Source organism: Polypterus senegalus, chromosome 6, assembly GCF_016835505.1.
Source record: "Polypterus senegalus isolate Bchr_013 chromosome 6, ASM1683550v1, whole genome shotgun sequence".
Lineage (NCBI taxonomy): Eukaryota > Metazoa > Chordata > Cladistia > Polypteriformes > Polypteridae > Polypterus > Polypterus senegalus.
Window position 1 is genome coordinate 119,113,791 of NC_053159.1, and position 12,938 is coordinate 119,126,728.

General features: G+C 40.0%; 1 protein-coding gene and 1 long non-coding RNA gene across 3 annotated transcripts in view; one reads left to right on the forward strand and one right to left on the reverse strand.

Moving 5' to 3' along the window:
- Positions 1 to 332: 332 nt before the first annotated feature.
- LOC120531497 lies at positions 333 to 5,773 on the reverse strand. Of its 2 annotated transcripts, none has more exons than XR_005634114.1 (3): positions 5,551 to 5,773; positions 4,208 to 4,328; positions 333 to 2,167 (listed from the first exon to the last, which is right to left on the reverse strand). It is a non-coding gene; the product is annotated as an uncharacterized LOC120531497 (long non-coding RNA). The 2 variants fall into 2 exon arrangements; XR_005634115.1 differs by having other exon boundaries at positions 4,171 to 4,328; positions 5,551 to 5,758.
- Positions 5,774 to 5,870: 97 nt separating this feature from the next.
- Positions 5,871 to 12,938, forward strand: part of mettl27 (methyltransferase like 27) — a 49,323-nt gene continuing 42,255 nt past the window's right edge. Inside the window, exon 1 of the mRNA XM_039756961.1 lies at positions 5,871 to 6,097. Coding sequence (XP_039612895.1) covers positions 5,981 to 6,097 — 117 coding nt within the window. The 5' untranslated portion in view covers positions 5,871 to 5,980. The remainder of the gene's footprint in view (positions 6,098 to 12,938) is intronic.

The following is a 12,938-nucleotide window of genomic DNA, read 5'->3' on the forward strand; positions in this document are numbered from 1 at the left end:
ATGTATAATATATTTTCTTCTGGTCGAACGCTCCATCGTAGATAAGGGATACTCTTACGATAAAGGTGTATGAGGGTGTGAAATACAAAAAAAACACAAAACAGTGTAAACGTCGCTTCGGAATAGTTCAGATATTACCTTATGGTCATGTAGGTACAATAGAGACAGAGAGAGACAGAGGTTAGGAGCACATGCTGATACAGCACATTGCTGCACCCACACAGAAAAAACAGGCAGTGTGCTCCGTGGTTACTCTCTCAGGTGGGCATTAGCATATCATAATCTTTTGGACCAATAGCGTGAGTTTTCCGCATTTGACTTCACAACTGACAATATAAAATACCAGAAATTATACAGTAAAATCAAGTCCTGATTTATCCGTGGGAGAACTTATCCGCGAGTATGTATGGTAAGTTTAACATTGATTTTTCAGCCTCTTGCACAAGTTTTGGCTCCTGCTGGATAATGTAATAATGTTCCACGCCTTAATAGTCCATTTCCATCATTAAAGCCTAACTCTTCCAAATCATGATTGGGACTTCACTGTTACTGAACTTCTCCATCAATCACCTTCTAGGAGGTGAATAAATATGGCAGCTTGGTTTAGGATTAAGCCAGTTATGGTCAGGGTACATTTAATATTATTGCAAAGCAGGTCTTCTATTGCTTGTTTCTGCTTTATTTTGACATTCAGTTTTGCTAGAATATGCAGAAATGGTCCAGACAAATACAGTATGCATAACATTTAGGTAAGAAAATTGCATGAAGCTGCCGAGGGCAACTTTCCAAGCCAACCTAAAATCATTGCAAGTCTTAGAAGCATAGTCTGAAATTAAAAATGCTAAAAAGAAGAGCGAGTGCAACTGTGAGGTGTCATTTTATTCTGAATTTCTCAATAAAGCTGAATAATCATGCTGTCATCAGTATGCTACAAGAAATACCCCTCATTTTTGGAACGTAATACGTTGTTAGTAAAATTGCATTTTCCTTGTTATGTAAAGTACATCCACATTAAACTAAACATACATTTGTGATTCTATGACCACCCAGAATATGCAACAGTGTAATGTTTCCAAAAACCTACAGCCATCCGCAAACTACTGTACATATCAACAACCATTATGGCTCTTAAAGTATACCTTGTCAAATAGTGAGGAAAGCTACATTTTCATTTCCAAGTCAAAAAACATTTTTGAGAAGCATAGTAGCAGTAACGCGCTGCATGTACAATCTCATAAATAATGTTTTATTTCATATTTTATGGCTCATGTTATAACTGCAGTGACTCCAAAATGGTTTGTTGTGGGTGTTGGAGTGAGCATGAGGGAGTCTTATGATGGACTGGCACCCTGTCTAAGGTTGGTTCCTCTTATGAGCCCAGTGCCCCCACATGCTTAGAATGTATGTTATATGACTGGATGGAAGTGGATTGTATGTTTTTGTCCTGTGAGGCACTGGAACACTAAATGAGGCTTAACATTCCATTATAGTTAACCACAGTGCTAAGGACCCCCAACACACACGCACATTTGTTTAAGGTGCTACAGTTTAATTAAGTGGTCTTTTCTAATATGGGGATGCAAATAACTGAAACAATCAAAATATCCTAAAGATGTGGATTATCAATTAACCAACAGCAACCAGTTGGCTCAGTTTGAACGAGTATAAATGTCTCTATCAGGTCTGATTCTTACCTTCTGTTATTTGTTACTGAGATATGTTTTGGGTCCCAGTGTCTCATCCCACAATATCTGTGTAATGAATGAAAGAATTTAAGTGAAACTGGTGCTAAACATATATGACAAGGTGAGAGTGTGACTTTGGGTGCTAAATTCATTAGTCGTTGATTTTTATTAAGCAAAAGTGCTCTGCTCAGCATAGCTGCAGCTGTGCGTTCCACTTGGTGACACTACAGACTCATAGATCCAGTGTGTTTGGTTCAAATCCTGTGGCTGAATGTTGTCTGTTTGGATTTTGCAAGTTCTTCTAGTGTCTGAGTGGTTTTCTTTTTTGGGTGCTCCGGTCTTCCTCCCATATCTCCAAACACATGGAACTTAGGTTGATGGGTAGATCTAAACGGAGTGAGTGGGCCTTATGAAGGACTGTTCAGGACTGTTTTCTGCTTAGCATTCAATGCTGCCAGGATAGGCTTTGGCCTGCCATGAACCTGAAATGAATTAAGCAAGGAGAATGTTATGTGATCACAAAATAAAATATAGCAGTAAATCCCAAACAGTCATTGCATAATATAGTTTACGTTCCTTTCTTTAATCTATTGGAATAATGATATATTTTCTATTTTGTAACACCCTGTTTTTAAATGCATAATTTATTCAAACACATAAGAGATGACAAACAGACCATTAAAGCAGTCAATTGATATAATTACAAATGTCTCCATTTACTTGAGCAGGGCATTTTCATAAGACTGTGATTTTTCAATGCTTAGAAATTACACGCATGTCTTGTAACATCTTTCATTATCATTGAGACATTCTGACTGGCAAAGTTCACTGGTACACTCTCTTAATTTAATGCCTCATATTATAAATTGCATTCAAAACTTGTTCTATGTGTTGCTTTCAAGTCCTGGTAGTAATGCCTTTGATTGCACCCTTCTTTTCTTAGCCAACCTAGTCTCATTTCACTCACTCTTTTAACAAGCCATAGACCAACATTATTATATTATGATATTAACTCTCAAAAATAAGGTAAATTATAGACACCTTCAGCATAAACCTTCCTATCTCCTTGCATAAATCTATGCTACCTTAGCTGAACCCAAGCAGGATATTTCACATCTACACATCTGAGCACACAGCACCTCCTGCTGCTGAAGCAAGGAACCTACATGGAGATGTGCTTGAGTGTTTGTGCTCTGTGGTTAGGAGACAGAATCATGAATGCACATTAAGGATTCTTCATTCTTCATGGTCGAGCCTCAAATGGGCACATTGTCTGTGTGTTCAGAATTATACCTTAACATTGTCATTGTAGAGTCACACAGGCCTTTAAACTGAAACCCTTTACAGTCAGCTCAAGGCACTATAAAGTCATGTCTCAAGGGAGCCATTTGCATCATGGAAAATCTTCACTGCAGGAGGCAACTAAATGAATAAGCCCCACAGAAAACAACCACAAAGGGACTTAAATCCAAACGTCTGGCTGACGCTGTACTGTCCTGGCTGGTCCAGAAAGCTTCAGGCCAAGATCCGTGGAAGGAAAATTGTTAGCAGGCCTCAACTTGGCCGGCGTTCCTCACAGCCCCACAAACCTGAATACCCAGCTGCAGTCGGCGCAGATCTGTGCCAGGGTCTGATTGAAGACTCAGGCAGACAGTGCCAAAACACACAAGCTTTGGAATGCCTGGACCGAAAACACTTTTCTCAAAATGTTTTGCAGAGTGACCATAAAAGGATGAGCAATTTACTTAAGAACACATGCGTACACTGAACCACAGACCTCAAACTAACTTACAGGGAACCTAAACATCTAATCAATAAAGACAGATGGCCATCACTTTTCTGCTGATCATGAAAGCCAGCTGCTGCACACAAGAGCACAACCTGACAAGTCTGAATCTCCTGCACTGACTGATTGAGAGGCAGGCTTAAAGTCTTAGAAGCAGGTCTGCCTTTAACTCCACCATCATGCACCTGCTTAGTAACAAAAAGATACCTGGTTCTCTTTCTCCATGTTGTTTTATACCATTATGATGCACATCATGTGTATAGACACTTTTAAACCAGTGTGCTCGTTTCTAAAATGACTTTGGCTGGAAATGTGCGTTTTTTTTTTTAGACAGTGTGCGCCATCTGGTGGTCAGTTTATGCTTCAGGTCTGTGGTAGTCTAAAGTAAGAAATTAGGTATCGGATTATCCATTCTAGGATTGTGAACAGAACATTTTGGAAATTGGATGAAAAGATCATCTATCTATTTTTTACACCAGCTATCTTCAGGGCCATGATCCATAACTCCAAGCAGTATTAGGTGAAGTCAGCATGTTAATCACAAGGTAAACTAATGTGGTGTATAAAATTAGAATTTTTCTATAGGGGTAAGTGCAGGTGATGTTTGACTGCAAATAATGGACCAGATGCCACAATAGGGAAGCCTCGTTAATAGAGGTGTTCTTTCAGATTTACACTAACTGGGACACGTTGGTTTACCATAAACTGATAACCCATTCAGAATTGTTATCTTAACTTGAGTCCCATGATGGCAGCATCAGTTCAGATCTCCCACTGCCCTAAAACTGAACGAAGTGGATTCAGAAAATGTTCAAGTGAAGTAGGATGGGTGACATATCACAAGTGACAGGTTTCATCTGCAATAAAAAAAAAAAAACAATGACTCCAGACCTATCACTGCCAGTATTTTCTAATGATTTCAATATACTTACAGGATTGCAGCACCGTTTTCATTAATTTATTTTACCTAATAGAAAAAAATGTATGTAAAAGATACCAAAACGCAGCCCAAGGCCATGAATTCAATCAAGAACCATTTGCAAATGAGTTAATCTGTATTTTATGCCAATTTTTTTCCCCAAGTGTCCATTCTAGATTAATTTTAATCAGTGATTTGATATTCTTCCTATACCCAATGGCACTTATTTAATATTAACTATAATTGCCCATTTTGATGATTGCAATATGTAGTTTGCAACAGACCTACCTCATTCAACGCCCCAGTCACATGCTGACAGAGATTTGCCTGAATTTAAAAGCACAATCACTATATTTATACATTTAACATACTCAAACTAGTGTTTGAATAGATATATCAGGTACATGTTTGTCTGAACAGATTTAACTCTGACCTGAAATTTCACATACTGTATAACCCCAGAAGATGAAATCTAAAAGTGTGCACATTTAATACACCAGCAATAACGACTTCATCCCTTTGTATGTGTCTGCTTTGTTCTGTATGAATTGTTTCTATGATCATTTTGTAAAAATAATTGACCGATATCAGCTTTTATATTAAATAAATAAATTAAATAGACGGGGTCAATTATATTCTATAACATGTATGTTTAGTTTGATTCTACAAACAGCATTTATTGCCAATAAAACTCTAGTACCTTCATTATACTTTAAATGGACGGGAGCAGTGGTTAACATCTGTGCCACACAGGTTTTAGGTTTGAAATTCCGCACAGTCACTGTACGTAGTTTGCAGTCTTTACTCAGTGCCCCCCGAATTCTCATTGGGTATAGTTAGGAAACTGATTGGCACGGCAACTTTCATCTGGCCACTGTGACCGAGTGCAGATTTGTTGACGTTAATGATCGCATTGGTGAGCTCTGCCACATCACCGGTGACACCGTCCAGGTTTACAGAACTGATGGTTGAACGGACTGTAAATATAATTATTATCTTACCATCGTTACTATTCCAGTTTATGTAATAAATTAAAGTAATTCAATTACAAAGGACGAATATAATGACACCTTTTAAATCAGTTTAACAGAATCCTATCCTAGCTGCCCAGTCCATACCAGGGCAGTTACTTAGTAATACAAGTTAAATTCTTAACTTACCTTAAACCGGCATTTACGTAAAATACAAATTGTGTTTGCATTGTTTTATTTGTGTTTCTGTGTTTTAAAGCATCGATTATCGAACCTCCTTTATACACGACAGTGTCACGGAAATTAAGCTGACAGAAAACAATTTTAGAGCAGCACCAGCCCACAATACTACACTTCCTTTAAAGATGTGTTTAAAAAATATAAAATCACGCTTCGCACATTTATAGCACGACGTGAACTACCCCACAGTCACGCGCTTTGATTGGATAGTCACTGTTCCTGTGTTCCATGCGCAGGCGCAGACTTTCAGGGTACTTCCGGTTTCCCGGCACGTCGTTTGCCGTTTGTTACCTGCAGAGTTAAATAGATGTCCCCTTTTTTTCTGCATACTCCAGCATTTGAAATTTGACCTGCAACTGCAATTTTGGGAGACTGTGGTATGGCGAATCGCAGGTCCTTCTCCGAAGTAAAAGAGTCGGTCCTCGCAGCCCACAAAGACGTAGACCCGGAGGGTAAAGTTAAATTTTACGATAGTTGGGCTGACAATTATGAGCAGGTATCTCTCTCTCTGTGATTTTTCATTACAGGTGAATTACTGTTATCAGAATAATTTATTGAACAAGTATGCTCGCATACAAGGGAGTTGACATTTTCTGATGATTCTTTAAGTATAGTTACATGACAGACATGCTCACACTTGACAGGTAAAAAAAAAACCAACTGCAATAAATACAATACAAAGAATATAAATATGTTCATACAAAATGCAATACAGTGCAAGAAATGCTGAAATAAATACATAGTTAAGCATTAGCTGTATGGAAGAATATTGCAAGATGAATTAACCATTTGTGAGCTTGATGGCCCATGGAAAGAAACGGTGCTTTAAGTATCTGCTTATCGCCTGGCAGATGGGAGAAGTTCAAAGAGGTTGTGGCCTGGATGTGAGACGTTGATGATGATTTTTCCATGCCCGCTTAATGACTCTGGAATAATACAAGTCCTGTAAGGTGGGAAGACTAATGCCATTGATCTTTTCGGCAGACCCGGCTATTTTGTTGTAGCCTGTATTTGTGTTTAGTTGCTGATCCAAACCACAACTGTAATGGATGAGCTTCGAACAGAGTAGGTGATTGAACTAGAACTGAATCAGCAGCTGCTCTGGTAGATTGAACTCCCCCAGCAGGATGTACATCCGCTGCTGTGCCTGTTTAGTGGTGGAATCAATGTAGGTATGTCAAGTCCCAGGTGATTATACTGTATATCCCAGAATCTTGCAGCTTTTCACAACTGGCATATTATTTAAGTATGGAAAGGGGCCCCTCTTAAAGTGCACAGTTTTGAGCATGTTTAGCTCAAGATTGTTCTGACCAAATCCAAAGGACCACCTGTTATTGTTACTGAAACTGGTAAGACACGGCTGTCAAACTTCCTCTCAGATCCAATTTCCTAGGTTCATAATCTCTACCCAGTCATTGTCTATGTGGATTCTGCTCATGTTCCTTGTACTTTCTTGGATATGAACTAGTGAAATATGAAAGCTGGTGTGAGTTTTAGCGGGCCCTGAAATGAATCTATTGCTGATTCCTGCCTTGTGTCTAGTATTGCTGGGATAAGCTTCGACTCACATGGCTTTGGACTGGAAAAAGCAGGTTTGAGAATGTTATGTAAATACATGACAGTCATTTGCATTAAGTATACTGTACCCTGTTTCACTTCTGTGACTTTACATATCAGGATGAAAGTAGGGTGAAATGACACCTTTTATTGGCTAACTAAATAGATTACAAAGGCAGCTAAGGCCCCTTCATCAGGCATGGGCCTTAGCTGCCTTGAAAGCTTGCATTTGTAATCTACTTAGTTAGCCAATAAAAGGTGTCATTTCACCCTACTTTCTCCTGTATCAATCTATGGCTAACACGGTACAACACTCTACTGCTGTGGATTTACATATTAAGGCATACAGTAAATAACAATCATTTGACCTTTACCAAGTCTTAAAATTAGATATAGCTGTCCTCTGGTGACAGATTCCACAAACATTTTATTGTGTCTTGTAGGTTCTTTTAACTAAGGAAAGATGAACTAGTTTTGTGTTCTGTTTGGTTTAAAGTGCATCATTTGTGATGATCAATTTTGTAACCTTGTCCTGTAACACTTGTTCCTAAACAGTCCTGCAGACTGATGGTTACTTGAATATATTGATCTTTTTTGTAAGTTATTTTAAATAAATGCTTCAGCTAATCAGATAAATGCAAATGTAATCCTTTTTATTCATCAGAAACATGGGAGAGACAGTGGTTTGGTGGTTAGCAATAGTGTTTCTCAAATCCTGTGTCCTCTCTTCAAACCCCTCACCTGTATAAGAGACAGTGTTTGTGTGTTAGTGAGCCAAGTGCATTCATTTTGCATTTTTGCCACAGATCTACTCTCACACCATGGTGAACTTTCAGGTGACTGAATTCACCACACATATTATGACAGTTCGGTCATACAGTGCCAAATGCATCATTTTAACTTCCATGTCAATGTCTGATGACCAGTTCACATTTTTATAACTATTGCTTGATTCAACTAATGGTGCAGTTTCAGTTTATTTAAAGTTGACTTTATAGCTTCTTGTTTCCACACCTTTGTGTTTTGATTTAAGGCTCTGCCCACTCATGAATACTAAGGTTTTACCTTTGAGTGACAAAACTCATAGACATATTAATGATTTTTTTGCAGCATGATATTATCCAATTCATTAAATGGCAGAAGAATACTGTCCCGAGAGTTATTTGGGCTTAGCACTCAAAAGTGGATTACACATGTCCTTGAGCCATTCTCGGGAATAACAGTATTTACAATGAGTTCCGAAGCCAAGTCACACTCGGGGTTAATACCAAGGAGGTTAATCAAGTGTCAGTTTAGTTTTCATCCAGATATTTGCTATAGATTTGTTAGAATATAGAATGTTGTTAGTGCATATGCCCTGCAAGTTGGGTGTGCGATAGAGGAGAAAGAAGATTCCTGGAGTGAGTTGGATGAAGTGATGAACAGTGTACCCAAGGGACAGAAAGTGGTGATTGGAATGGATTTCAATGGACATGTTGGTGAAGGGAACAGAGGAGGCGAAGAGTTGATGGGTAGGTATGGTGTCAAGGAGAGGAATGAAGAAGGTCAGAGGATAGTGGATTTTGCTAAAAGGATAGACGTGGCTGTGGTGAATACAAATTTTAAGAAGAGGGATGAACATAGAGTTATGTACAAGAGTGGAGGAAGATGCACACAGGTAGATTACATCCTATGCAGAAGAGTCAATCTGTAGGAGAAGTGGTGGCAGGGGAAAGTGCAGTTAAGCAGCATAGGATGATGGTCTGTAGGATGACGGAGATCAAGAAGAGGAAGAGAATGAGGCCAGAGCCAAGGATCAAATGGTGAAAGATGAAAAAGGAAGACTGCAAGGTTGAGTTTAGGGAGAAGGTGAGACAGGCACTGAGTGGTTGCGAAGAGTTACCAGACAGTTGAGAAACTACAGCAGATGTAGTAAGGGTGACAGCAAGAAGGGTGCTTGGCGTGACATCTGGACAGAGGAAAAGGAAACCTGGTGGTGGAATGTAGAAGTACAGGAGAGTATACAGAGGAAGAGGATGGCGTAGAAGTAGCAGGATAGTTAGAGAGATGCAGAAAGTAGACAAGAGTGCAACGAGATAAGGCGCAAGGTGAAGAGTGAGGTGGCGAAGGCTAAAGAAAAGGCATATGATGAGTTGTGTAAGAGGTTCAACACTGTATCGATTGGCTAGACAGAGGGACCGAGCTGGGAAAGATGTGCAGCAGGTTAGGGTAATAAAGGATAATGATGGAAACGTACTCACAAGTGAGGAGAGTGTGTTGAGCAGATGGAAAGAGTACTTTGAGAGGCTGATGAATGAAGAAAACGAGAGAGAAGAGGTTGGATGATGTGGAGGTAGTGAATCAGGAAGTGCAAGAGATTAGCATAGAGAAAGTAAGGACAGCTATGAAGAGGATGAAGAATGGGAAAGCCATTGGTCCAGATGACATAGCTGTGGAAGCATGGAGGTGTTTAGGAGAGATGGCAGTGGAGTTTTTAACCAGATTGTTTAATGGAATCTTGGAAGGTGAGAGGATGCCTGAGGAATGGAGAAGAAGTGTACTGGTGCTGATATTTAAGAATAAGGGGGATGTGCAGAACTGCAGTAACTACAGGGGGATAAAATTGATGAGCCACAGCATGAAGTTATGGGAAAGAGTTGTGGAAGCTAGGTTAAGAAGTGAGGTCATGATTAGTGAGCAGCAGTATGCTTTCATGCCAAGAAAGAGCAACACAGATGCGATGTTTGCTCTGAGGGTGTTGATGGAGAAGTATAGAGAAGACCAGAAGGAGTTGCATTGCATCTTTGTGGACCTGGAGGAAGCATATGACAGGGTGCCTCGAGAGGAGTTGTGGTATTGTATGAGGAAGTCGGGAGTGGCAGAGAAGTATGTAAGAGTTGTACAGGATATGTACAGTATCTCACAAAAGTGAGTACACTTCTCACATTTCTTTAAATATTTTATTATATCTTTTCATGGGACAACACTGAAGATATGACACTTTGATACAATGTAAAGTAGTCAGTATACAGCTTGTATAACAGTGTAAATTTGCTGTCCCCTCAAAATAACTCAAAACAGCCATTAATGTCTAAACCACTGGCATCAAAAGTGAGTACACCCCTAAGTGAAAAATGTCCAAATTGTGCCCAAAGTGTCAATATTTTGTGTGGCCACCGTTATTTTCCAGCACTGCCTTAACTCTGTTAGGCATGGAGTTCACTAGAGCTTCACAGGTTGCCAATGGAATCCTCTTCCACTCCTCTATGACAACTCCACGGAACTGGGGGATGTCAAAGACCTTTCGCTCCTCCACCATCTGCTTGAGGATGCCCTACAGATGCTCAATAGGGTTTAGGTCTGGAGACATGCTTCGCCAGTACAGCACCTTTACCCTCAGTTTCTTTAGCAAGGCAGTGGTCATCTTGGAGGTGTGTTTGGGGTGGTTATCATGTTGGAATACTGCCCTGCGGCCCAGTTTCTGAAGGGAGGGGATCGTGCTCTGCTTCAGTATGTCACAGTATATGTTGGCATTCATGGTTCCCTCAATGAACTGTAGCTCCCCAGTGCCGGCAGCACTCATGCAGCCTCAAACCATGACACTCCCACCACCATGCTTGACTGTAGGTAAGACACACTTGTCTTTGTACTCCTCACCTGGTTGCCACCACACACTCTTGACACAATCTGAACCAAATAAGTTTATCTTGGTCTCATCAGATCACAGGACATGGTTCCAGTAATCCATGTCCTTAGTCTGCTTGTCTTCAGCAAACTGTTTGCGGGCTTCTTGTGCATCATCTTTAGAAATTAGGGTTAGCATAGTGCTTTGAATGACTGGTAATCACCCACATCAAAGCCTCCATCCCAGCTGATCTAGACCAACACCAGTTTGCCTATCGGTCAAACAGATCAACTGAGGATGCCATCTGCGTGGCTCTACATGCTGCTCTCTTGCACCTGGAAAAGCCCAACACCTATGCTAGGATGCTCTTCATTGACTACAGCTCTGAATTTAATACCATCATACCTAACCAGCTGATCCAAAAACTCTATGCACTAGGACTTGTTCCGTCCATATGCAGCTGGTTACTGGATTTTCTCACCAACCACCCCCAGTCTGTCAGGATGGGCAAACACACGTCCTCCACCATTACCCTGAGCACTGGTGTGCCTCAAGGATGTGTACTAAGTCCCCTTCTCTATGCACTCTTCACCCATGACTGTCAACCCATCCACCAATCAAACATTATTGTTAATTTTGCGGTTGATATGACTGTCATTGGGCTTGTAACAGAGAACAATGAAGCTGCATATAGGGAAGAGGTTCAGAATCTGACAGCATGGTGCAACACCAACAACCTGGTCTTAAATACCAAAAAGACCAAAGAAGTTATTCTGGACTTTAGGACCACTAAAAAGACTAATCACAGTCCGATAACAATCAATCCAGAAGCTGTGGAGAGAGTTTCCAGCTTTAAGTTTCTAGGAGTCAACATCTCAGGTGACCTGTCCTGGGCTGACAACAACTTGGCTATAATAGGCTAAGCACAACAACGCCTCTATTTTCTCAGGAAGCTAAGGAGAGCTGACTTCCCCCAGAAGCTTTTGGTTAATTTCTATAGATGCACTATAGAGAGCATCTTAACTAACTGCTAAGATTTGCAATGGGTGTGACAAGGATGGATAGGATTAGAAATGAGGACATTAGAGGGTCAGCTCAAGTTGGAAGGTTGGGACAGCAAGTCACAGAGGCGAGATTGCTTTGGTTTGGACATGTGCAGAGGAGAGATGCTGAGTATATTGGGAGAAGGATGCTAAGGACAGAGCTGCAGGCAAGAGAAAAGGAGGAAGGCCTAAGAGAAGGTTTATGGATGTGGTGAGGGAGGACATGCAGGTGATGGGTGTAACAGAACAAGATGCAGAGGATAGATTGATATGGAAGAAGATGATCCGCTGTGGCAACCCCTAACGGGAGCAGCCAAAAGAAGAAGAAGATTTGCTATAGTTTTGTTAAAACGGTGTCATCTGGTGGCACAGTTGCCAGTGTTCATACCATGAATCATCTGTAACCTAGGTCAGGGATATAAAGGGAATGAATGTGATTTGTTTCACAGCATGAAGGACGAAACAAATTAATAAAATACAAGAAAATGATCACATTTGGCAGTGTTTAACAATTTTTTGGTCAGTTTAATGACATTGGAGCATTTTGCTAAGGGAGAACTCCGTAAGGGGACTCTTCAATGTAAATGGGAGTATTCTGCCTCCGGGGCACCCCCTTGGGGGGAAAAAAAAAAAAAAAAGCCCCCCCCAAAAAAAAAAAAAAAAAAAAAAAAAAAAAAAAAAAAAAAAAAAAAAAAAAAAAAAAAAAAAAAACCCCCCCCCCCCCCCCCCCCCCCCCCCCCCTTTAAAAAATGTAGGAAAATTTGCTTTTCTTTTTTTTTTTTAAAAAACCTAAAAAGGGGGCCCTTTTTCCCCTTTGAAAAAAATTTTTTTTTAAAAAATACCAAATTCAAATTTTAAACCCCTTTAAAAACCGGGGGCTTTTTTTTTTTCCCCAAAAAAACTTTCCAAATTTTGGGGTTCCTTTTTTTGCTTTTATATTTCCTAAACCCATTTCGGAGGGGAAACTTTTAAAAAGGGGTTTAAAGGATTTAAATTTTCAGCTCCCCAAATGCTTATCCAAAAATTTGTTAAATTTTGGGGGTGAAACCCCAAAAAAAGAAAAGAGGGAAAGGGAGGTTTTAGATGGGAAACACATTGGGTTAAAAAAAAAAATGTTTAAAATAAAAAGAGGA